Source organism: Manis pentadactyla, chromosome 3, assembly GCF_030020395.1.
Source record: "Manis pentadactyla isolate mManPen7 chromosome 3, mManPen7.hap1, whole genome shotgun sequence".
Classification (NCBI taxonomy): Eukaryota; Metazoa; Chordata; class Mammalia; order Pholidota; family Manidae; genus Manis; species Manis pentadactyla.
The window spans coordinates 201,447,503-201,473,274 of NC_080021.1; the positions used below are offsets into that span (position 1 = coordinate 201,447,503).

Genomic DNA, 25,772 nt, shown 5'->3' on the forward strand with positions numbered 1-25,772 from the left:
AGTATCTGGAGTTGTGTGAGATGAGAGAGTCTCCTGTTTCCTCAGTCTCAGTTCTCACATGCCTCTCCTAAGTGAGCATCTTGTCATGCTAAGAGGTATTTTAATATTTAAAGAACATATTTGAGTACATTTCCACATATGTTGCTGCATATTTGTACATATAAATTATAAGCAAGTAAGAGAATTTCAAGGGATATTTAACTATATCCAAGCTTCATGTGGCAATTTTAGAAATTAAACCCAGCCTAAGGTATAAATACCTTGAAAAGTTTTGCTCACCAAAGACAATATAGTCAGGGGCAGTGGTCAGGTCCTCAATGCCATCTTGTGTGGTCAAATAGAGACCTGAGGAGGCAGAGCTGAAAAAGAGAAGGAGTATTGAGAAGTCAGGACTGTCTTTATGGAAACCCTGTCTGACTACCTGCATGTAACCTACACCCTCCCTAACAATAAGGCCACAGTGAGGCTAGGAATAGGTTCCTTCCCTACAGAGCACTACAGGAAAGGCCACTGACCCTGCTGACTGGGGTTCAGACCCTGTTTCTATGGTCACTGCAGTGTCCTGGGGCACAGCTCCAATCAGGCAATCCAGACACAGGGAACTCCAAAGCTCTGGCCCTCCCAAGATGGCCACACAGCAGTATCAGACCCCTCCTTGCTAATTAAAAATAATAAATGACACTTGTAAAGCACTTTTAAGTTGTTCAAAGCACATTCACTCAAAGAACAATAACTGACTGTTCTTCATAGCCAAGAGAAAGTAGGTAATCAATTATGTAGCCCTTTACAGAAGATAATTCAGAAAGTTACCGACAAAACATGACACTACCTCAGAGGAGGTGCATTTCAGAGGAAAAAGGAAAGAACTGAATGTCAAGAAAACTGAATTCTAGGGCCACTAAGGTTCTAGATCAGTTTTCCTGCAATTCCCTGTCAAGGTCTGGAGTGGCCGCCCCTCCCCTTTGAGAATCTGACCCCACCACAGTTAAAGGCCCCACAGTCCGAAGCTCTGTCTTCGTGACCAACCCCATCCAAATTCAGAAGCGAGAGCCCAAGCTCTCAGCTAGGGCTCTGCCTCTCCCTAACCCAGAGCCAGTCTTAGGCCTCAAAACCTGGAGAGGAGTCCAGGTCATCACTCCGCACTGTTTGCCAAACACCAACCCACACCTTCTAATCCCCGCCTTTCTTAAACCCACGCCCCTGGCCCCGCCACCAAGCCCGGCCAATGCACTCTCTCAGGTGCCTCCCACCACGCCTCAACCCCTTGTTGTGGGAAGTCCTAGGAAGAACTCCTTCCCCAGCTACCTCTAGGGTACAAGTGTCAGGGAAAGAAAAAGCTCACCAGCTCCACGGACACATAAAGAGCATGGTCAGGCTCTCTAGTCCCCAAAGCCAGGAAGTGCGCTTGCGCCCATGTCCGCCTGGAACTACACGTCCCAGCATGCTCTGCAAAGGCGGACCCTCTAGCAGCGTCTCCTCCAATGGGCACCAGGCATGCCTTTACATGTTGTGCGAGATGAAAAGTACGATGCTTTCTTTCCTTAAAAGAAAAAAAGGAGGATTGGAGCCAAGATGGCGGTGTGAGTAGAGCAGCGGAAATCTCCTCCCAAAACCACATATATCTATGAAAATATAACAAAGACAACTCTTCCTAGAATAAAGACCAAAAGACACAGGACACCACCCAGACCACATCCACATCTGCGAGAAGCCAGTGCCTCCTAAAGGGGGTAAGATACAAGTCCCGGCCCTGCGGGACCTGAGCACCCTTCGCCCCAGCTCCCGGTGGGAGAAGAGTAGGCAGAGCGGGAGGGAGACAGAGCCCAGGACTGCTGAACACCCAGCCCCAGCCATCTGGGCCAGAGCGCAGACACAGTGCATGCACGGGGGGCCCTGGATACTAGGGAAACAGGGCAGCAAGAACAGTGCGCGGGTACCAGAGGCCTGGCACCAGAGGACATAAGAAAAGTGAGCGGCCATTGTTTTTTTTTTTTTTTTTGCTGTTTTGTTTTGGCGAGTGCTTTTTGGAAGTCTTAAAGGGATACGGACCCCAATACTAGGGAAACAGGGCAGCAAGACCGGTGAGCAGATGCCTGAGGCTGGCACCGGAGAATAAAGAAAAACGAGCAGCCGTTTTTACTTATTTATTTATTTATTTAATTTTACAAATTCTTTTTTTTTTTTTTTTTTTTTGGTCATTGTTTTGTTTTGGTGGGTGCTTTTTGGAAGTCTTAAAGGGGCAGGGCGGGACACTTAATCCAGAGGTAGAGAATCCGGGGATCTCTGGGCACCCTAAACCCCTGGGCTACAGGGAGCTCGGAGGCCCCTTAGGAAGATAAATAGCCTCCAGGCCGCTCCCCCTCCAACGGGAATCCACCATTTTGGAGTAGCAGCCCGAGCCAGGTCACGCCCACAGCAACAGCGGAGATAAAACTCGATAGCAGCCGGGCAGGAAGCAGAAGACCTGTTTGCGCGCAGCTACCCAGCACAAGCCACTATAGGTCGCTGTTCTCCCAGGAGAGGAGGGCCACAAACCAACAAGAAGGGAAGTTCTTCCAGCCGTCACTCGTCCCAGCTCTGCAAACTATTCCTATCACCATGAAAAGGCAAAGCTACAGGCAGACAAAGATCACAGAGACAACACCAGAGAAGGAGACAGACCTAACCAGTCTTCCTGACAAAGAATTGAAAGTAAGAATCATAAACATGCTGACAGAGATGCAGAGAAATACGCAAGAGATATGGGATGAAGTCCAGAGGGAGATCACAGATGCCAGAAAGGAGATCACAGAAAGGAAACAAACTCTGGAAGGGTTTATAAGCAGAATGGATAAGATGCAAGAGGCCATTGATGGAATTGAAACCAGAGAACAGGAACGCATAGAAGCTGACATAGAGAGAGATAAAAGGATCTACATGAATGAAACAATGTTAAGAGAACTGTGTGACCAATCCAAAAGGAACAATATCCATATTATAGGGGTACCAGAAGAAGAAGAGAGAGGAAAAGGGATGGAAAGTATCTTGGAAGAAATAATTGCTGAAAACTTCCCCAAACTGGGGGAGGAAATAATCGAACAGACCACGGAAATACACAGAACCCCCAACAGAAAGGATCCAAGGAGGACAACACCAAGACACATAATAATTAAAATGGCAAAGATCAAGGACAAGGAAAGAGTTTCAAAGGCAGCTAGAGAGAAAAAGGTCACCTATAAAGGAAAACCCATCAGGCTAACATCAGACTTCTCAACAGAAACCCTACAGGCCAGAAGAGAATGGCATGATGTATTAAATGCAATGAAACAGAAGGGCCTTGAACCAAGGATACTGCATCCAGCACAACTATCATTCAAATATGATGGTGGGATTAAACAATTCCCAGACAAACAAAAGCTGAGGGAATTTGCTTCCCACAAACCACCTCTACAGGACATCTTAAAGGGACTGCCCTAGATGGGAGCACTCCTAGAAAGAGCACAGAACAAAATACCCAACATATGAAGAATAGAGGAGGAGGAATAAGAAGGGAGAGAAGAAAAGAATCTCCAAACAGTGTATATAACAGCTCAATAAGTGAGCTAAGTTAGGCAGTAAGATACTAAAGAGGCTAACCTTCAACCTTTGGTAACCACAAATTTAAATCCTGCAATGGCAATAAGTACATATCTTTCAATAGTCACACTAAAAGGACTGAATGCACCAATCAAAAGACACAGAGTAATAGAATGGATAAAAAAGCAAGACCCATCTATAAGCTGCTTACAAGAAACCTCAAACCCAAAGACAAAAAACAGACTAAAAGTAAAGGGATGGAAAAACATATTTCAGGCAAACAACAGCGAGAAGAAAGCAGGGGTTGCAGTACTAATATCAGACAAAATAGACTTCAAAACAAAGAAAGTAACAAGAGATAAAGAAAGACACTACATAATGATAAAGGGCTCAGTCCAACAAGAGGATATAACCATTCTAAATACATATGCACCCAACACAGGAGCACCAACATACGTGAAACAAATACTAACAGAACTAAAGGGGAAAATAGACTGCAATGCACTCATTCTAGGAGACTTCAACACACCACTCACCCCAAAGGACAGATCCACCAGGCAGAAAATAACTAAGGACACGGAAGCACTGAACAACACAGTAAAGCAGATGGACATAATTGACATTTATAGAACTCTACATCCAAAAGCAACAGGATATACATTCTTCTCAAGTGCACATGGAACATTCTCCAGAATAGACCACATACTAGGCCACAAAAAGAGCCTCAGTAAATTCCAAAAGATTGAAATCCTACCAACCAACTTTTCAGACCACAAAGGCATAAAATTAGAAATAAACTGTACAAAGAAAGCAAAAATGCTCACAGACACATGGGGGCTAAACAACACGCTCCTAAATAATCAATGGATCAATGGCCAAATCAAAATGGAGATCCAGCAATATATGGAAACAAACGACAACAACAACACTAAGCCCCAACTTCTGTGGGACACAGCAAAAGCAGTCTTAAGAGGAAAGTATATAGCAATCCAAGCATATTTAAAAAAGGAAGAGCAAGCCCAAATGAATGGTCTAATGTCACAATTATCAAAATTGGAAAAAGAAGAACAAATGAGGCTTAAGGTCAGCAGAAGGAGGGACATAATAAAGGTCAAAGAAGAAATAAATAAAATAGAGAAGAATAAAACAATAGCAAAAATCAATGAAACCAAGAGCTGGTTCTTCGAGAAAATAAACAAAAGAGATAAGCCTCTAGCCAGACTTATTAAGAGGAAAAGAGAGTCAACACAAATCAACAGTATCAGAAACGACAAGGGAAAAATCACGACGGACCCCACAGAAATACAAAGAATTATTAGAGAATACTATGAAAACCTATATGCTAACAAGCTGGGAAACCTAAGAGAAAAGGACAACTTCCTAGAAAAATACAACCTTCCAAGACTGACCCAGAAAGAAACAGAAAATCTAAACAGACCAATTACCAGCAAAGAAATTGAAGCAGTAATCAAAAAACTACCAAAGAACAAAACCCCTGGACCAGATGGATTTACCTCGGAATTTTGTCAGACATAAGGGAAAACATAATACCCATTCTCCTTAAAGTTTTCCAAAAAATAGAGGAGGAGGGATACTCCCAAACTCATTCTAAGAAGCTAACATCACCCTAATACCAAAACCAGGCAAAGACCCCACCAAAAAAGAAAACTACAGACCAATATCCCTGATGAACCTAGATGCAAAAATACTCAACAAAATATTAGCAAACCGAATTCAAAAATACATCAAAAGGATCATACACCATGACCAAGTGGGATTCATCCCAGGGATGCAAGGATGGTACAACATTCGAAAGTCCATCAACATCATCCACCACATCAACAAAAAGAAAGACAAAAACCACATGATCATCTCCATAGATGCTGAAAAAGCATTTGAAAGTTCAACATCCATTCATGATAAAAACTCTCAGCAAAATGGGAATACATGCCAAGTACCTCAACATAATAAAGGCCATCTATGATAAACCCACAGCCAACATTATATTGAACAGCAAGAAGCTGAAAGCATTTCCTGTGAGAGCGGGAACTAGACAGGGATGCCCACTCTCCCCACTGTTATTTAACATAGTACTGGAGGTCCTAGTCATGGCAATCAGACAAAACAAAAAAATACAAGGAATCCAGATTGGTAAAGAAGAAGTAAAACTGTCACTATTTGCAGATGACATGATACTGTACATAAAAAACCGTAAAGAATACACCCCAAAACTACTAGAACTGATATCGGAATACAGCAAAGTTGCAGGATACAAAATCAACACACAGAAATCTGTGGCTTTCCTATATACTAACAACGAACCAACAGAAAGAGAAATCAGGGAAGCAACTCCATTCACAATTGCATCAAAAACAATAAAATACCTAGGAATAAACCTAACCAAGGAAGTGAAAGACTTATACTCTGAAAACTACAAGTCACTCTTAAGAGAAATTAAAGGGGACACTAACAGATGGAATCTTATCCCATGCTCGTGGCTAGGAAGAATGAATATCGTCAAAATGGCCATCCTGCCCAAAGCAATATACAGATTTGATGCAATCCCGATGAAACTACCAGCAACATTCTTCAATGAACTGGAACAAATAATTCAAAAATTCATATGGAAACACAAAAAAACCCGAAGAGCCAAAGCAATCCTGAGAAAGAAGAATAAAGTTGGGGGGATCTCACTCCCCAACTTCAAGCTCTACTATAAAGCCATAGTAATCAAGACAATTTGGTACTGGCACAAGAACAGAGCCAAAGACCAATGAACAGACTAGAGAATCCAGGCATTAACCCAGACATATATGGTCAATTAATATTTGATGAAGGAGCCATGGACATACAATGGCGAAATGACAGTCCCTTCAACAGATGGTGCTGGCAAAAACCCCTTAGACATAAACATGAGTGACCTCTTCTTGAACATATCTCCCCAGGCAAGGAAAACAACAGCAAAAATGAACAACTGGGACTATATTAAGCTGAAAAGGTTCTGTACAGCAAAAGACACCATCAATAGTACAAAATGGAACCCTACAGTATGGGAGAATATATTTGAAAATGACACATCCGCTAAAGGCTTGACATCCAGAATATATAAAGAGCTCACACGCCTCAAGAAACAAAAAACAAATAACCGAATTAAAAAATGGGCAGAGGTACTGAACAGACAGTTCTCCAAAACAGAAATACAGATGGCCAACAGACACATGAAAAGATGCTCCACATCGCTAATTATCAGAGAAATGCAAATTAAAACTACAATGAGGTATCACCTCACACCAGTAAGGATGGCTGCCATCCAAAAGACAAACAACAACAAATGTTGGCGAGGCTGTGGAGAAAGAGGAACCCTCTTACACTGCTGGTGGGAATGTAATTAGTTCAACTATTGTGGAAAGCAGTATGGAGGTACATCAAAATGCTCAAAACAGACTTACCATTTGACCCAGGAATTTTACTCCTAGGAATTTACCCTAAGAATGCAGCAATCAAGTATGAGAAAGACCAATGCACCACTATGTTTATCGCAGCACTATTTACAATAGCCAAGAATCGGAAGCAACGTAAATGTCCATCGATAGATGAATGGATAAAGAAGATGTGGTACATATACACAATGGAATACTACTCAGCCATAAGAAAAGGGCAAATCCTACCATTTGCAGCAACATGGATGGAGCTGGAGGGTATTATGCTCAGTGAAACAAGCAAGTGGAGAAAGAGAAATACCAAATGATTTTACTCATCTGTGGAATATAAGAACAAAGGAAAAACTGAAGGAACAAAACAGCAGCAGGATCACAGAACTCAAGAATGGAGTAACAGGTACCAAAGGGAAAGGGACTGGGGAGGATGGGTGGGTAGGGAGGGATAAGGAGGTGGAGAAGAAGGGGGGTATTAAGATTAGCATACATGGGGGGGTGGGAGAAAGGGGAAGGCTGTACAACACAGAGAAGGCAAGTAATGATTCTACAACATTTGCTATGCTGATGGACAGTGACTGTAAAGGGGTTTATAGGGGGACCTGGTATAGGGGAGAGCCTAGTAAACATAATATTTGTCATGTAAGTGTAGATTAATGATACCAAAAAAAAAAAAAGAAAAAGGCAGTTCCTGTGTGGAGACCTCCAATGAGTTCTACACAAGGGTATAAAGGACATAGAAAAGTGTAGGCAAAGGATCTGTTTGTGTTTATACGGAGGATCAAAGCCTAATTGGGCTACCTCAAAAATGAACTAAGATACGATATGAAAAAGAACTTCCAACATCAGCACTCTCTGGAAGACTCATGCCTGAAGATGATCATCAAAATACCCCAACAAAGATCCACGCACTGCTACAGGTGTAGATGCACTCATCCCACCAGTTCCTGGACTTGCCATGGGAATGAAGGAGATATCTGAGCTGGTCTGTGCATACAGTAAAACAACAAATTTGACTGGATCTATACTGTTGGAACTCAACCAAGAATTAGGAGAAGTGCAAATTGTAGCAATCCAAAATCTTACAACTACAGACTATCTACTGTTAAAAGAATATGTGGGATGTGAACAGTCCCCAGGAATGGGTGGTTTTAATTTGTCTGATTTCTCTCAGACTGTTCAAGTTCAGTTGGACAATATCCACCTTATCATAGATAAGTTTTCACAAATGCCTAAGGTGCCTAACTGGTTTTCTTGGTTTCACTGGAGATGGCTGGTAATTACAGGTATGCTTTGGTTATGTAACTATACTCCTATTATGTTAATGTATGTATGCAATTTAATTAGTAGTTTAAAACCTATACATGCTGAAGTTACTCTACAAGAAGATATGTCAAAGAAATAACCAATCTTCCCATATTTTCTTCTGTCTGCTACTTCTATACCTTTTCTTCTTCCTTCCTAATTACAACCCTTAAATAGAATTCGTGCCTCATATCGAATTTACTGAGTATCATAATTCTTCCAAGTGGTAAAGATACCTCAAGACAAATGCTGGGCATAGAAGCCACAGGGCATAAATCTGCAAAGAAGTAAAAAGCTAACCTTTTCAAACAATAAGGCTTCTCTCTCACTTACCAACTTTACATTTCCCTGTATGGCCCCGGAAGATGACTGGTTAGCCAGAGACGGGTAAGATTCCTCAAGGGAGGAACAACCTAAGACAGGCACAGTTGCAGGGGGGCCATCAGGTGAGAAATTGGGGATCAACAGAGGTGAGGCTTAGAACCTCACCCCCCCTGATCTGAGAGAAATCTTCTGCATACATGGATGTTTTATTGCCCTTGTCTAGCTTGGATTAACACATAGTCTACAGGCACACACCTGATCATCTACATTTGCTCTCTTACAACACTAAACTATGTTTTCTACCTTTATCTTGTATCTACCCACCACTTCAGCATTTTATTAAAAATAATAATAATAAAGAGAGAAATGTGGTATCCGCATATAAATCAAGTATAAAAATCAAATGAGTATTCATATTTGAACTGACTGTTTATAGTTCATAATGTATGAGCAAAACCAAAAGTTTCTGTGATGACTGCCCTTGTACTGCTCATCATGTAACTTATTCAATATGTAAGAATTTGTTCTCCATGTAAGAACTTGTTCGTTACGCTTCAGAAGATTGGAGACTGACGAAAATTAGGCTTGGGGTGGATTAATGATGGTGCATTGAGCATTGACTCCCCTAAACAGAATTTTATTGTTGTTAACAACCATTTGATCAATAAATATGAGAGATGCCCTCACACACACACAAAAAAAGTACACACTTCCAATTGTAAAATAAATAAGTAACCAGGATGTAATGTATAGCATAAGGAATATAGTCAAAATATGGTAACAACTTGGTATGGTGATAGCTGTTACCTAGAATTATCATGTATATAAATGTTGAATTACTGTGTTGTACACCTGAAACTAATGTAATGTAATACTGTGTGTCAACTACCCTTCAATAAAAATAAATAAATAAATAAAAATAAAGCGTTAGTAAGTATTAGAAAAAGAAAAAAAGGAACACCATGACCAAGTGGGATTCATCCCAGGAATGCAAGGATGGTGCAACATTCGAAAATCCATCAACATCATCCACCACATCAACAAAAAGAAAGACAAAAACCACATGATCATCTCCATAGATGCTGAAAAAGCATTTGACAAAATTCAACATCCATTCATGATAAAAACTCTTAGCAAAATGGGAAGAGAGGGCAAGTACCTCAACATAATAAAGGCCATATATCATAAACCCACAGCCAACATTATACTGAGCAGCGAGAAGCTGAAAGCTTTTCCTCTGAGATCGGGAACAAGACAGGGATGTGGACTCTCCCCACTGTTATTTAACATAGTACTGGAGGCCCTAGCCATGGCAATCAGACAAAACAAAGAAATACAAGGAATCCAGATTGGTAAAGAAGAAGTTAAACTGTCACTATTGCAGATGATATGATATTGTACATAAAAAACCCTAAAGACTCCACTCCAAAACTACTAGAACTGATATAGGAATACAGCAAAGTTGCAGGATACAAAATTAACAGACAGAAATCTGTGGCTTTCCTATATACTAACAATGAACTAATAGAAAGAGAAATCAGGAAAACAATTCCATTCACAATTGCATCAAAACGAATAAAATACCTAGGAATAAATCTAACCAAAGAAGTGAAAGATCTATACCCTGAAAACTACAAGTCACTCTTAAGAGAAATTAAAGGGGACACTAACAAATGGAAACTCATCCCATGCTTGTGGCTAGGAAGAATTAATATCAAAATGGCCATCCTGCCCAAAGCAATATACAGATTTGATGCAATCCCTATCAAATTACCAGCAACATTCTTCGACGAACTGGAACAAATAATTCAAAAATTCATATGGAAACACCAAAGACCCCAAATAGCCAATGCAATCCTGAGAAAGAAGAATAAAGTAGGGGGGATCTCACTCCTCAACTTCAAGATCTACTACAAAGCCATAGTAATCAAGACAATTTGGTACTGGCACAAGAACATAGCCACAGACCAGTGGAAGAGATTAGAGACTCCAGACATTAACCCAAACATATACGGTCAATTAATATTTGATAAAGGAGCCATGGACATACAATGGGGAAATGACAGTCTCTTCAACAGATGGTGCTGGCAAAACTGGACAGCTACATATAGGAGAATGAAACTGGACCATTATCTAACCCCATACACAAAAGTAAGTTCAAAATGGATCAAAGACCTGAATGTAAGTCATGAAACCTTAAACTCTTGGAAGAAAACATAGGGAAAAACCCCTTAGACATAAACATGAGTGACCTCTTCTTGAACATATCTCCCCAGGCAAGGAAAACAACAGCAAAAATGAACAACTGGGACTATATTAACCTGAAAAGCTTCTGTACAGCAAAAGACACCATAGAAAGAAAAGGTACCCTACAGTATGGGAGAATATATTTGTAAATGACAGATCCAATAAAGGCTTGATGTCCAAAATATATAAAGAGCTCACCCACCTCAAGAAACAAAAAACAAATAATCCAATTAAAAAATGGCAGAGGAACTGAACAGACAGTTCTCCAAAACAGAAATACAGATGGCCAACAGACACATGAAAAGATGCTCCACATCGCTAATTATCAGAGAAATGCAAATTAAAACTACAATGAGGTATCACCTCACACCAGTAAGGATGGCTGCCATCCAAAAGACAAACAACAACAAATGTTGGTGAGGCTGTGGAGAAAGGGGAACCCTCCTACACTGCTGGTGGGAATGTAAAGTAGTTCAACCATTGTGGAAAGCAGTATGGAGGTTCCTCAAAATGCTCAGAATAGACTTACCATTTGACCCAGGAATTCCACTCCTAGGAATTTACCCTAAAAACGCAGCACTCAAGTTTGAAAAAGACAGATGTACCCCTAAGTTTATCGCAGGACTATTTACAATAGCCAAGAATTGGAAGCAACCTAAGTGTCCATCAGTAGATGAATGGATAAAGAAGATGTGGTACATATGCAAAATGGAATATTACTCAGCCATAAGAAGAAAACAAATCCTACCATTTGCAACAACATGGATGGAGCTGGAGGGTATTATGCTCAGTGAAATAAGCCAAGTGGAGTAAGAGAAATACCAAATGATTTCACTCATCTGTGGAGTATAAGAACAAAGGAAAAACTGAAGGAACAAAACAGCAGCAGGATCACAGAACTCAAGAATGGAGTAACAGGTACCAAAGGGAAAGGGACTGGGGAGGATGGGTGGTTAGGGAGGGATAAGGGGGGGAAGAAGAAGGGGATATTATGATTAACATGCATAATGGGGCGGTGGGAGAAAGGGGAGGGCTGTAAAACACAGAGAAGACAAGTAGTGATTCTATAACATTTTGCTATGCTGATGGAGTGACTGTAAAGGGGTTTGTAGGGGGGACCTGGTATAGGGGAGAGCCTAGTAAACATAATATTCTTCATGTAATTGTAGATTAATGATAACAAAAAAAAAAGAAAGAAAAGTGGAATTACTCCCTGATAGGATAAAACTAACTGTAAATCAACGATTAAAGCATCCTTTAAATATCCTTAATTTTGATCATTTGAAGGGTGTCAGATGATCAGCTATGGAAGTACATTTTTCTGATAATATTCCTTTCTCTTAAAAAAAAAAAAAAGCAGTTCCTGTGTGGTGACCTCCAATAAGTTCTTCACAATGGTATAAATGGCATATCAAAGTGTGGGCAAAGGGTCTGTTTGTGTTTATACTGTGGATCAAAGCCCAATTTTGCTACCCAGAAAATGAAATAAGATACGATATGAAGAAGTTCCAACATCAACATATTCTGGAAGAGTCATTCCAGAAGATGATCATCAAAAAACGTCAACAAAGATCCTGGCGCTGTTGCAGTTGTAGCTGCATTCATCCCACTGGTTCCTGGAATTGCCATTGGAATGAAGAACGAGATATCTAAGCTGGTCTGTGCATAAAGTAAAATAACAAATTTGGCTGGATCTATACAGTTGGAACTCAACCAAGAATTAGGAGAAGTGCAAGTTGCAGAGCTCCAAAATCTTGAGACTACAGACTATCTACTGCTAAAAGAACATATGGGATGTGAACAGTTCCCAGGAATGTGTTGTTTCAAATTGTCTGATTTTTCTCAAACTATTCAAATTCAGTTAGACAATATCCATCATATCATAGATAAGTTTTCACAAATGCTTAAGGTGTCTAACTGGTTTTCTTGGTTTCACTGGAGATGGCTGGTAATTGTAGGTCTGCTTTGGTTATGTAACTGTATTCCTATTATGTTAATGTGTGTGCGCAATTTAATTAGTAGTTTAAAACCTATACATGCTGAAGTTACTCTACAAGAAGATATGTCAAAGAAATAACCAATCTTCCCATATTTTCTTCTGTCTGCTACTTCTATAGCTTTTCTTCTTCCTTCCTAATTACAACCCTTAAATAGAATTCGTGCCTCATATCGAATTTACTGAGTATCATAATTCTTCCAAGTGGTAAAGATACCTCAAGACAAACGCTGGGCATAAAACCCACAGGGCATAAATCTGCAGAGAAGTAAAAAGCTAACCTTTTCAAACAATATGGCTTCTCTCTCACTTACCAACTTTACATTTCCCTGTATGGCCCCGGAAGATGACTGGTTAGCCAGAGACGGGTAAGATTCCTCAAGGGAGGAACAACCTAAGACAGGCACAGTCGCAGGGGGCCCATCAGGTGAGAAATTGGGGATCAACAGAGGTGAGGCTTAGAACCTCACCCCCCCTGTTCTGAGAGAAATCTTCTGCATCCGTGGATGTTTTGTTGCCCTGGTCTAGCTTGGATTAACACATAGTCTACAGGCACACACCTGATCATCTACATTTGCCCTCTTACAGCACTAAACTATGTTTTCTACCTTTATCTTGCATCTACCTACCACTTCAGCATTTTATTAAAAATAATAATAATAAGGGAGAAATGTGGGATTCACATATAAATCAAGTATAAAAATCAAACGAATATTCATATCTGACCTGATTGTTTATAGTTCATAAGGCGTGATCAAAACCGAAAGTTTCTATGATAACTGCCCTTGTACTGTTCACCATGTAAGAACTTATTCACTATGTAAGAATTTTTTCAGCATGTAAAAACTTGTTCGTTGTGGTTCAGAGGATCGGAGACTGATGAGAATTAGGCTTGGGGTGGATTAATGATTGTGCATTGAGTCCCTTGTACAGAATTTTATTGTTGTTAACTGTTAACAACCATTTGATCAATAAATATGAGATGTCCTCTCAAAAAAAAAAAAAAAAGGAGGGAACATGTAAAATTTGAAAAACATGAAAAAAAAATGGTTTTTTTCCCTTAAATATTTGGTAGAATGCACCAGTGAAGTTATCTACACCTGCAGTTTTTTTCAGAGATTTAAATTAAAAATTGTTTCTTCAGTTGTTATAGCTATTGAGTATTGTATTTTATCCAGTTTTGGTAATAGGTATTTCAAAGAAATCATTTTAAGTTGTCAAATTTTTGAAATAAAATTGATAACTTCCTTTTTATTGACACTAGGATAGTGATTTCATATTCATTCCTATATGTAATTTTTGTCTTCTCTTTTTCTTGATCTATCCAGAGATTTATCAATTGTATTGATCATGTCAATGAACCACCTTTTGTTTTCATTGACTTTTCTCTTTTTTTATATGTTCCAGTTCATGGATCAAATATTTTCTGTAAAGGGTCAGATGGTACATATATCAGGTTTGTGGGCCACATGTGGTCTCTGTTGAATAGTCTTTGTGTTGTTTTTTTTTATGTTAAAAATGTAAAAGTGATTCTTAAGGGCTGTATGGCTAGATGCTACTAGCCAGATTTGGCCTAAAGTCTGACCCCTGACCTAGCTCACTGATTTGTGCTCCTACATTTGTTACTTATATTCACCTACTTATTTTGGGTTCCATTTGCTCTTATCTTTTATCCTCATAATGTGGAAGGTTAGATAATTGATTTTAGATATTCTTTTCTAATAAAACATTTAAAGCTATAAATTTTACTGTAAGTGCTGTTGCTCTGATGGCATCACCAATACTTCGATATATTGTTTTCATTTCAGTATTACCTGTTTCCTAAATTCCTCTTGTGACTCACTTTCACTTTGGCCAGTACACACACACTTACATAATACTATTTTGATGTTATACCTTAAGAATGTCTGAAATAGGGTAGATTCAACTATGTTCAAATATAATAAAAACTTGAAGTGAAATAAGCATAATACCTAAGCATTTAAGTGACCATCAGCATATAAAACTTTAAATAAACATTAGCATCTCATGGCAGGTATGATTAACATTTTAATTATTTAGTTTTAAAGCCATTTTAAATACTTTCAGTATTATTAGCTTCAGCTTTTTAACTCTGCCTGAACAATTTGAGATGTCTAAGTTTATATATAGTGGATTGTTTCAGAGTTGCTGGATATGAATTATGGTTTCTTGTTTAATCTCTCAAATTCTAGTTGCTTGAAATGAGAATAGTACCGACTCATAGTGCCCATCATATTTTAGTAATACTGCTGAAGTAGGAAGGAGGCAGTATGAAGTGTCCTTTTAAAAAGACAAAAAGCAAATTGGCTCACAGGTCAATATATTAGGAAGCAAGGAATTTCCTATTTAATGCTCCTGGAAATACTAAGTATAGGAAACCATTAAGTAGAATGCAGAAAAATGAAAACAAAGATATTGTAATACCTTCTTAGGATTTCTAAGATTTCAAATGAGTATAGAAGGGATACAAGCTTTCTTCTTGCTAAAATCATGCAGATTTAATGGGATGATAGTTGGAGAGATAAGCACTAGACAGACAATGAATTCTAATGTTTAAAGGTTCTCTGAAAACATTACTTGGTTTCATAGGAGTCCAAACAGGTAAGTTGGATGTGAAGGAAATTCTGAAAGATGGGAGTTATAAAAATTATTTTTTTTTATATGCACAACTTAGTATTATCATATAATTTTCAAGATAATATTGAAAGGCAGGATACACATGAATAGTTTCTGACATGTTTGTTTATAAAATTGTCATACATTTACATCATAGCACAATTATCTTAAAAGATGACTGAGAAAAAGGAATAAAAGAATTACATGATTATAATTCACTTCTTTTAATTTAAAATATTAAAGTTTTAAATTTAAATTAAGTCATCATTTTTTTACTTTAAAACATTTTTAATTTAAAATCTAAGAAATATTTGATAAGAAACATTTAGGATCAAGCTCAATATTGCTTCCCTTTTTCAAGGAAAGTCTTAAAAGGTTTTTTGATATCAATCCTCATACTACTTGACAATTAATATTTATAACATATATGGTTAAGTTATTGTGCTTTTAAAGGAACCATGCCTTGATGAATTCAGAAATGTTATTTGTGATGATAAAATGACAGCTCAATAAGACTTAATATTTTCAAACAAATTAAAAAATAAAAGTACAATTTCTAATGTTTAGGCTGGTCACAAGGAAATGTACATGGCAACAAAACAGATATCCTTGAACCAATGTCTCAAAAAACTTATCTTTCACAGGTTCTACATATAAGAAGTCAGAATCAAATATCCCCTTTAAAAATGCATGTTTCTTGTTCATTTATTCAACTTAAGGCAGGGACAGGATACAGAATACCAATAATGTCTAATCAAATTCAATTCTGCTTGGAGGTAAAGTGACCTAGCACTTACCTCTCCATGTCCCCTATGGTACAGAATCATTGGGAGGGCTATGAGGTTGGTCTAAATCTAAATCCAGTTACTAGGAACATGGTCTTAGTTGGGTCAGGAATCACTCTGGGTTCCACTTGCCTCATCCACAAAATGGGTAATGCCTCATACATTTGCTGTGATGATTAAAACAGCATATGCCAAAATGTTTAGCAGAATGTCTTTGTGGTAGAAACATCCAAAAGCAGCTTTTTTTAAAATTCAGTTTTGATAATCACAAGGATATAGATTCCAAGCTATATATAAAAGTACTTGAGTAAATACTACACCAAGTTTAAAACTAACAGGAATATGAATAGGAATTCCTTGTGTAGAACTATTTTTGTCATGTGTCAAGTATGTCAATATCGTTTACAGCCACTTTCTGCCCTCTTTCACTCATGTGATTCTTTTTTCACCTCTGTGTGCTTTACATCAAACAATTTTTTTAAGTCTACCACCGACTTTTGAAGTTTTCATAAATACACTGGCTTCACCTCTTTATATACATCAAGAATAAGTAGGGAAAAGTTATATATTTTCACTCCTGTTAAATAACGAACAGAACTTTCAGCTACAATTTGTCTTTTTACATTTTCGTTTTAAGATGTGAGGAAAATGGCATCATTTAATATGGAAATATAAGGCAGATGGAAATAACCAGATTCACTTCCAACTGACAGATAATTGGGGTTATGAATGCCATTCCTACATCACTTACAGAACGATCACACATGGCTGTCACTTTGTTGTCCTGATGAATCAATTTACTTATTCTTTAAAAATTGCACTACACAGTGAACACATTAACCATATGTAATTGAGATCTTTCTAGCATACTTTTAAAAAGCTTTTACTATTGGGTCTGAACCAAGATGTCCAATGAATGTTAGGTATTTTCATGAAACATGATTTTTCAAAGTTGCTTCTCAGTATGAATTTTCTGATGCTTAATAGTTCTGGAAATATTGCTGAAGGCTTCCCATGTTTAGGACATTCACAGTTTCTAGCCTGTATGAATTCTGGGATGTGTAATGAAATTTTGATCACTGAACTAAAGTTTTCTCATTCCATTAGAAAGGTTTCTGTTCATCATGAACTCTCTGATGAACAATGAGAGTAGACTTCTTGCTGAAAGCTTTTCTACAATCACCGCATTCATAGGGTTTTTCTCCAGTATGTATTCTGTGATGTACAGTAAGGTGTGACTTCTTGCTAAAGGCTTTTCCACACTCAATACACTCATATGGTTTCATCCCAGTATGGATTCTCTGATGCACAATGAGTTGTGATTTCTGGATGAAAGCTTTTCTGCATTCACTGCATTCATAGGGTTTCTCCCCAGTATGAATTCTTTGATGTTCAATGAACTGTGAACTCCGGATAAAGGCTTTCCCACAATCGTTGCATTGATATCTTTTGTCCCCAGTGTGAGTTCTCTGATGTACAATGAGATCTGACTTCTGAATGAAGGCTTTTTTACATTCATTACATTTGAAGGGTTTCTCCCCTGTATGAATTCTGTGGTGTACACTTAGTTCTGACTTCCTGTTGAAGGCTTTTCCACACTCATTACACTCATGGGGTTTCTCTCCAGTGTGAATTCTCTGATGTACAATGAGTTGGGAGCGCCAGATGAAAGCTTTCCCACAGTCGTTGCATTCATATGGCTTCTCCCCAGTATGAGCTCTTCGATGAACACTAAGCGTTGACTTCTTGATGAAAGCTTTCCCACATTCATTGCACTCATAGGGCTTCTCCCCTGTGTGTATCCTCTGGTGAATAATGAGGTTTGACTTCTGGATGAATGCTTTTCTACATTCACTACATTTATAGGGTTTCTCTCCTGTATGAGTTCTCTGGTGTACAGTGAGTTGTGACTTTTGAATGAAGGCTTTCCCACATTCGTTACATTTATATGGTTTTTCCCCAGTATGAATTCTCTCATGTACAATGAGTCCCGACTTTCCAGTAAAGGCTTTCCCACACTGAATACATTTAAATGATTTCTCACTGTTTAGAATTTTCGGTTGTATTAAGAGGTGTGACTTTTGTATGAAGGCTTTGATGTGTTCATTAGATGTTCTGTTCAAATGAATCATGTTTCCCAGTGCACAGTTGTTTACTTCTTCAGTCATTGACTTACTGTTAATGAATGCAGTGTGGTTCAAAAGTTTGTCTTCGTTTTCCTGGTGATTTATCTCACCTTCAAGCTTCCAGTCTTCAAAAATTGAGTATACGATCATATTATGGAGCATGACTTCAGAAGTGCTCTTCTGTGGGATTATTTCTTTCATTTTGGGTCTAATTTCAAAGTCTGAAGGAACACAAAACACAAAAACAAAAAACAAAGAAAGGTCTTCATTTTAATGGGAATAAACAGAAAGCCAATAAAGAGTATGGTCAGCTTTGAAATTTAAGGGTATGACCTTAAAACCCAAAAATAGGGGAAGAAACAGACATAAAAATAAGTGAGCAGGGAAGCAATAGATAAAGGAGAGTTGAACCCAGTGTCACATTCCCATATGGCCCACACACTTTTGCCCCACCCCCACTCCACCACAAGGCTCTGTGAAGAGCAAAATCAGACAAAAAAATAAACTTCAGGAAAGACAGGGAAAGGATGCTAGCAAAGGAGACTGAGGGCAAGTTGAAGGAACCAGCAGAAAGATTAAATCCACACTAAATATAAAATACTTTATAAGCAACCAGGCAGATAAGAGCACAACTACAGGGAAAGGATTTCAAAGTACATGTATCTTAATGGGTCAGATAACATAAAAAAGACATGGGACAGAACCAGCTCTATTTAAAGGGGGCAATCCTGAGTTACAAGAACAGGCAGTTTCAGAGAAAGGAAAAAAAGGTTATGAAAAAAAGAACTACCCTCTGGTAATTTGGTGGTAGTGATGGGGAACAGGAGAAGTGGTGAAGAAATTTAGGGTAATGGAAGACAAAGCAACCACAAGACCAGGATAATCAAAACTCTTCCTATTCACAAAAAGAAAAAGAAGGAAGGAAGAACCTTAAAGTAGTTGGACTTTGCTATACTAACAGAAAAGGATCCCATAAATTAGAAATCTTACAAAAATACCATGCTATAATAAAAATGAACAGAAGAAAAGTAAAGTCCATTGAGTACTACTATAGAAAATCAGGAAATCAATTTGTACAGATATCAACAGAGGAAATTTTCCCCTGCAGAAAACGAAAACAAAAACTAGTCAAAAAGAGAAGAAAATTTTGTCTGACCTCTAAACAGAATTAAATAGACTCAAACAAGCATTTGAGGACAAGGACACCCATCATGAATCAGAAATTCAAAACAAAAGCAAAAATTGAAATAGACAAAAAACTGGGGGAGATAAAAAGAACTGATCAAGCCTGTGGAAAAAATTAAAAGGTGTGGACAGGGGGAAAAGGAGAATTCAATAAGCAGCATTGAAGAAAGGCAAGAAAACAACCAAGATAATAAAAATAAAGAATCAAGTAAAAATGGTCTTAGAGAAAGTAGTGGAAAAGGAAGACAGGCAAAGAGAATAATATTCCTATTACTTGGAATCCCTGAAGAATTTTTAAAAACAAGAGATTGTAACTCTTTCACACTAAAAGGTGAGGAAAACAGAAGGTAATTGGAAAGGACAAGAATATCATTCAGTAAGTTACTTTGAAAGAGACCAAGTCTAAGAATTCCTAAATATGTAAGGGAAGGAATATAAGCCTATTTTGGAATAATGGTTTACTGAGGATATTAGCCAAAGGGAAGCTAACTAATTAAGAAATGTCCTCATGTCAAGAGCATAATAAGATTCAAAGCACAGGAAAGAGGGGTTACTTCTTCTCTAAAAGTCAAGTAAAGAAAAAGGATTGTATGGGTGTTTGATATGTAGCAGTGTCACTTTTTGATAATCCCACACCAGTTGTCGTCAGCCACTTCTAGACCTTGGCCTTAAACAATGATTTCATAAAAATATTTCAAAGATAAACATTTCACTAATCAATATGAATCCTACTTGCCCATCTCCCGTATAACAGTTTCTCACTTACTTGGATAGGCCCAGCTTGAAACTTCTCCCTCCTTCATCCATAGCTCTCCTTGCTTCAGAAAGAAAAATACATCTGACTTCAGAGATTGATACCCTATTTATGGGAAATGATAAAGGACTTGTGCTTTAGTGGACATCCAACCATCCTAGAATTCAGGTCCATTACATATGCACCAGAATAGCTAAAATTAAAAGGACTGACATTTCCAAATATTGATGGAACTCTCATGCATTGCTTGTAGGATATAAATTGGCATAACTTCTTTGGAAAACTGTCTGGTAGTTATTAACTAAAGCTAAATATACATATGACCCAGAAATTCCACACCTATGTATATACCCAACAGAAATGAAATGCTTATTTTCACTAGGAGATATGTATAAAAGTGTTCATAACAGCTTTATTCATAATGGCCCAAATGTAAAAAAAAAAAACAAATGACCACCAACAGTAGAAAGACAAGTTGATTAATTACTGTATCCTCATTGAATAAAATATGCAACTATAAGGAGAAAAAAACTGTCCATTGTCACGTGCAACAACATGCATGAATTTCACAGATATTATGTATTATGAAATAAACCAAACTTACATGCTGTGTGATTACACATACATGAAGTTCAAGAACAGTTAAAATTAAGCTATGGTGATAGAAGCCACAAGTTATCTCTGAGAAGGTAAATGGCAAGGGGCTTAGAGGAGCCTGCTGGGGTGGTGGAAAATGTTCTACATCTTGATCAAAGTAGTGGTTATGCAGGTATACATATGAAAAATGCATCAAGTTGTATATTCAGTATTTGACACTTCACTATACACATTATATCTCATTTATAAAACCTAGGAATTTGGGTACAGCCCACTGTCTTTAACTTTCAAAGAATGAACAGAATGCACCACCCATTCTCTTTTCATCCAAGTCTACTGGAGAGGTAGAAGCATGGTATTTGGTACTCAAAATTAATATTCTTTTCACCCTTATAATTTGAAATGAAGCTCATTAAGCATTCAGAGACTCAAAAGCTTTTCATAAACCAAACAGACAGTCAGTCAGGTACTATGGGGGATTTAATATATGTCCATACATTTTTTGACACTCTTCCCTTAATTCTCCTCCCCTTGAGCATGGGCTGGACCTACTAATCACTTCTAGTAACACAATAAGGCAGAGGGATCGTACTGATTTTGGAGACCTGGTCGTGAAAGGCACTATGACTTCTCCTTGCTCTTTCTCACATCACTCTCTCTGGGGGAAGTTTGCCATGTCAGGTGAGCAGGTCACATGGTGAGGAACTGAGATCCCCTGCCAATGAACAGCAAGGAACTGAGCTTCCTGTCAACAGCCACGTGAGTGAGTTAACTTAGAAATGGATCTTACACTCCCAGTCAAGCTTTCAGGTAATTACAACCCCTGTCAACATCTGACTATCACCACATGGGAGACCACAAGCCAGAACCACCCAGTTAAGCCATTTCAAATTCCTGATCTCCACAAATTGTTAGTAAAAACCATTTGTGTTAAACCACTAAATTTTGGAGTAATTGCCATGCAGCGATAGTAACTACTACCAGCACCTCTGAGGAAAACTGTCCTTACCCACTGAAACTAGGTTGCTGTAGTTCTCCAGCATCACATCCCTGCACAGGTTTCTCTGAGCAGAGTCCAGCTGCTGCCACTCCTCCTGAGTGAAGTCCACAGTCACATCTTTGAATGTCACAAATCCCTGTAACAGGACATTCCTGTTCACTCTAAAGTGAAAAACACCGGGTGATGTATAAAAGATGTGTGAGGAGTTATTTCTGTTTTCTTCATGCAGAATTCATCATAATACACCAAAGATATTTACTGTGAGGCCAATTTTGCATTCCACTATGTGAGAGAACCAAAAATCTCATTAGAAAAACTTTGCATTGAGTGTCATTCATCTCTCTTTCCACCAACAAGCATTTATGAAGCACCTGTATGACCAGCACTATTTAGTGCTCAGAATACATATATGAATAAAAGGAAGTTTATAGACTAGTAGATGGAGGCAAACAAGTAAATATTACACGCTATAAGGTGGCAAAGAGGTTATGACAGAAAACTGTGATTCTATTTTGGGATGCTGAGTTGGTTTTGTAGATGTGCAAAATGAATAGTGAAAAATGTAAAAATAAAATTTGTTAAAAAGAAAGATAAAATAAAAAGTTTCTGAAATATAAGAAATGAATAGTGTGTTTGTTGGCAACATGTGGAGAAGCAGAAATATCATTCCAGATGGAGGGAGGAGTAAGAAAAAAGGCATGGGGACATGAGAAAGACATGGTAAATTCATGATAAAGACAAGGTAAATACACTGTGAATACTTCAGTGTAATGCTCTCAACCACTACTTATTCACATAACCACCTTCACAGTTTTTACCATATCTGTATGTCATCTGCACTACTGACTTAATAGTTTTAAACCAACTCCAATTTTTTTATTTAAATAAATAGATTTTGAGAGAGAAAAGTAGTATCACTCATTATAAAATGCATATAACAACAAATAGATATGACATAAAATTTGCTACTTTAACCACTGTTAAGTGTATTCAGTGGTATTATGTTCACAATTTGTGCACCCATCACCACTATTTCCAGAACTTTATCATCACCCCAAACAGAAACTCTATAGCCATTGAGCAATAACTCCCCATTTCTCCCCAACAACCATAGCCCCTGGCAACTGCAAAACTACTTTCTGACTCTACAAATTTGCCTATTCTAGATATTTCATATAAGTGGAATCATACAATATTTGTTCTTTTGTTTCTAACTTATTTCACTCAGCATGTTTTCAAGGTTTATTTATGCTGTAACATGTATTAGAACATCATTCCTTTTTATGGCTGAATAACATTTCATTATATAAACCCATTCTATTTATCCATTTATCTGCCAATGGACACATATGTATAAGTATTTGAATACTGAGATATTATGGTCACTAAAAAGACATATCAGTAGAAGTTCTCATTTTTTATCCCTGTACCTCAGTGGATCATCCTGCACATCTCCTCAGGAAGGCATGCTTCCCACTTGAAGGCTACTATCCTGAAGCTACAGGCTACATAATGGGTATAACCAATGGAAAATTACAGATAAAAGTTAAACAATATATACCTTCAAATAAAAACATTTAAACTCTTTGACAATCACAACCCCTAAGGTGCTGGCTAGCAGTGTTTAGCTAAGTGATAAACTAACAGAAATGAGCAAATTCATTTGATCTCCACTATTTATCAAGCATGCTCGCTTGATAATACACTTTGAAGCTCTCAACCTACTGTATTTTAAAGGAAAAATATCTGCTTCACTTATTGGTTAAAAACTGCGAATTAAAACAAGTACTGGTACTACCATTAACGACACAAATCTCCTGGACCAATTTCACAAACTCCCAGGGTGAGAAATGCTGCTCCAAGAATTATAGATTTTATTCATGGATCAAGGCAGAATGATAGCTGTGTACTTGGACCTCATGATTTTACTGCCTGGAAACTGAATTCTGCTTTGTTATTATGCCCTATGCTTACTCTGAGAAATGGTTTAAGAAACAGCTATGTAAAAACCTGCTATGGAATTTATCATGGGTTCGCAAATGTTAAGGACACTTGCCTTCTACATCACGTTTAGGCAGACCCATCAGGAGAGTAACTTCAGACCTAAGTGCCAAAAAAATCTTTAGTTCCCTCAAGAAATTTAACACATTTAATGTATAATGTAAATCTTAAAATTGTAGATGAAATCAACTTTAAACAACTATGACAGGTACTATATAATTTGTATGTCTATATTTCCTTGGTCTAGATCTTCTATTTCATTTTACCTAATCTGTTTACATTTTTTCATTTAATTGAATTCTTTTAAACTGCCTCAAATACAGTGGAAAACAAAAAAGCTCACTTACCTGAGACTTGCTCATTTTTTGTTGCTATTCAGAAGGGGCAGATATCTGTAAAGACAGAGCTGGGATGAGCAAGGAGGGGATTTAGCAGAAGACAGCCTCCAGAGTCTGGACTGCCCTCTCATTCCCAGAATCCTGAGCCTGGAAATCCCTATCAATAGCTACATAAAAGATTGCCCCTTGTTACAATTAGCATGTGTAATGTGGGGGAGGGGGCACGGGGAGGGCTGTACAACACAGAGAAGACGAGTAAGGATTCTGCAGCATCTTACTCCGCTGATGGACAGTGACTGTAATGGAGTTTGTGGGGGGGGACTTGGTGAAGGGGGGAGCCTAGTAAACATAATATTCTTCATGTAATTGTAGATTAATGATACCAAAAAAAAAAAAGATTGCCCCTTTTAGGCTGCTCCTTTGAAAGGTTCCTTTCAGGGAGCCCACAGAGGATGATGCTGAAATAACATCAACTTACAGTTCTGAAAAGGTCAGGATATTGTATGTTTTTCCTTTGAGAATGTGAATGTTTGTATTCCATTGTTTTAAAAGTTTCTCCTTTGACCCCCTCCCAAATCTATCATTAGATATTTATTCTAAAAAAAAAAAAAATGAGCATAGATGTATGCAGAGACATTTCTGCAAGGATATTCATAACAATGCTGCTTTATCACTTAAAATGTAGAGACCGCCTACATGTTCTACAATAAGGATTGGTTAAATTAGTTATTGAAAGGATAGACTACTACACAGTCATTAAAAATGTCTTAGAAAAATATTTATAAACTTGTAAATTTTTTCTTGTTTTATTGTACAAAGCAATATAAACAGGTTATAAAATAATAAATATATTGAAAATAAATACATTTGAAAGAAAAAAGTGAAAGGATATACATCAAAATGTTATAGTTACTTTTGGGTGGTAAGATTACAAGTGATTTCTATAGAGTTCCATTTAGCATTTTCAGTTTTCAATTCTAGAATAAACATATTATTTTTTTAACTAAAAAATTAGTCATTCTCAGCAGCTATTGTCCAATTGACCTCTAAACCCAAGCTCCTATCAAGGATGTTCTAAAGAGCACAATTCAGTAGATGGATGCGGCTGAAAGAAAATAAACAGGGCTTCAATAAGCTGTAATCACTCTTACAATAAATCACTCTTACAACAATCGCTCTCTTCCATTGACTTACAGGGCTCAGTTCAAATGTCACTTTCTCTAGAAAGCCTTTCCAGGTGCCTCCTGGAGACATTTAGCCATTCCTTCCTCTGACTTCCCCAGTGTCCAACACTCTGATACAGAGTTTTCTGGTTACAGGTTTAAGGCAAGAGATGATGCAGCTTGTTACTAAGACTGTGGCTAAGGAATAGGGAGGACAAACTGGAGAGATGTCAGAAAGGCAAAATCACCAGGATCAGAGGAGGATTGACTGGATATGGGGAGAAGGGTGGAAAGAAAACTAAATGTCTTCAGGATTTTTAGTATG

The 25,772-nt window shown here is 37.8% G+C and overlaps 2 protein-coding genes across 2 annotated transcripts in view; both read right to left on the reverse strand.

Annotated features, from left to right (window-relative positions):
* LOC118927427 (allergen Fel d 4-like) overlaps positions 1-1,458 on the reverse strand; it is a 37,525-nt gene extending 36,067 nt beyond the window's left edge. Inside the window, exon 1 of the mRNA XM_057498932.1 lies at positions 1,343-1,458. Within this exon, the coding sequence (XP_057354915.1) occupies positions 1,343-1,443 (101 nt within the window). The 5' untranslated portion in view covers positions 1,444-1,458. The remainder of the gene's footprint in view (positions 1-1,342) is intronic.
* Positions 1-25,772, reverse strand: part of LOC118927428 (zinc finger protein 420-like) — a 35,581-nt gene that overhangs the window by 8,801 nt on the left and 1,008 nt on the right. The window contains 4 exon segments of the mRNA XM_057498934.1: positions 17,392-18,630; positions 20,361-20,453; positions 21,955-22,081; positions 24,294-24,338. Of these exon segments, the coding sequence (XP_057354917.1) occupies positions 17,392-18,630; positions 20,361-20,453; positions 21,955-22,081; positions 24,294-24,308 (1,474 nt within the window). The 5' untranslated portion in view covers positions 24,309-24,338.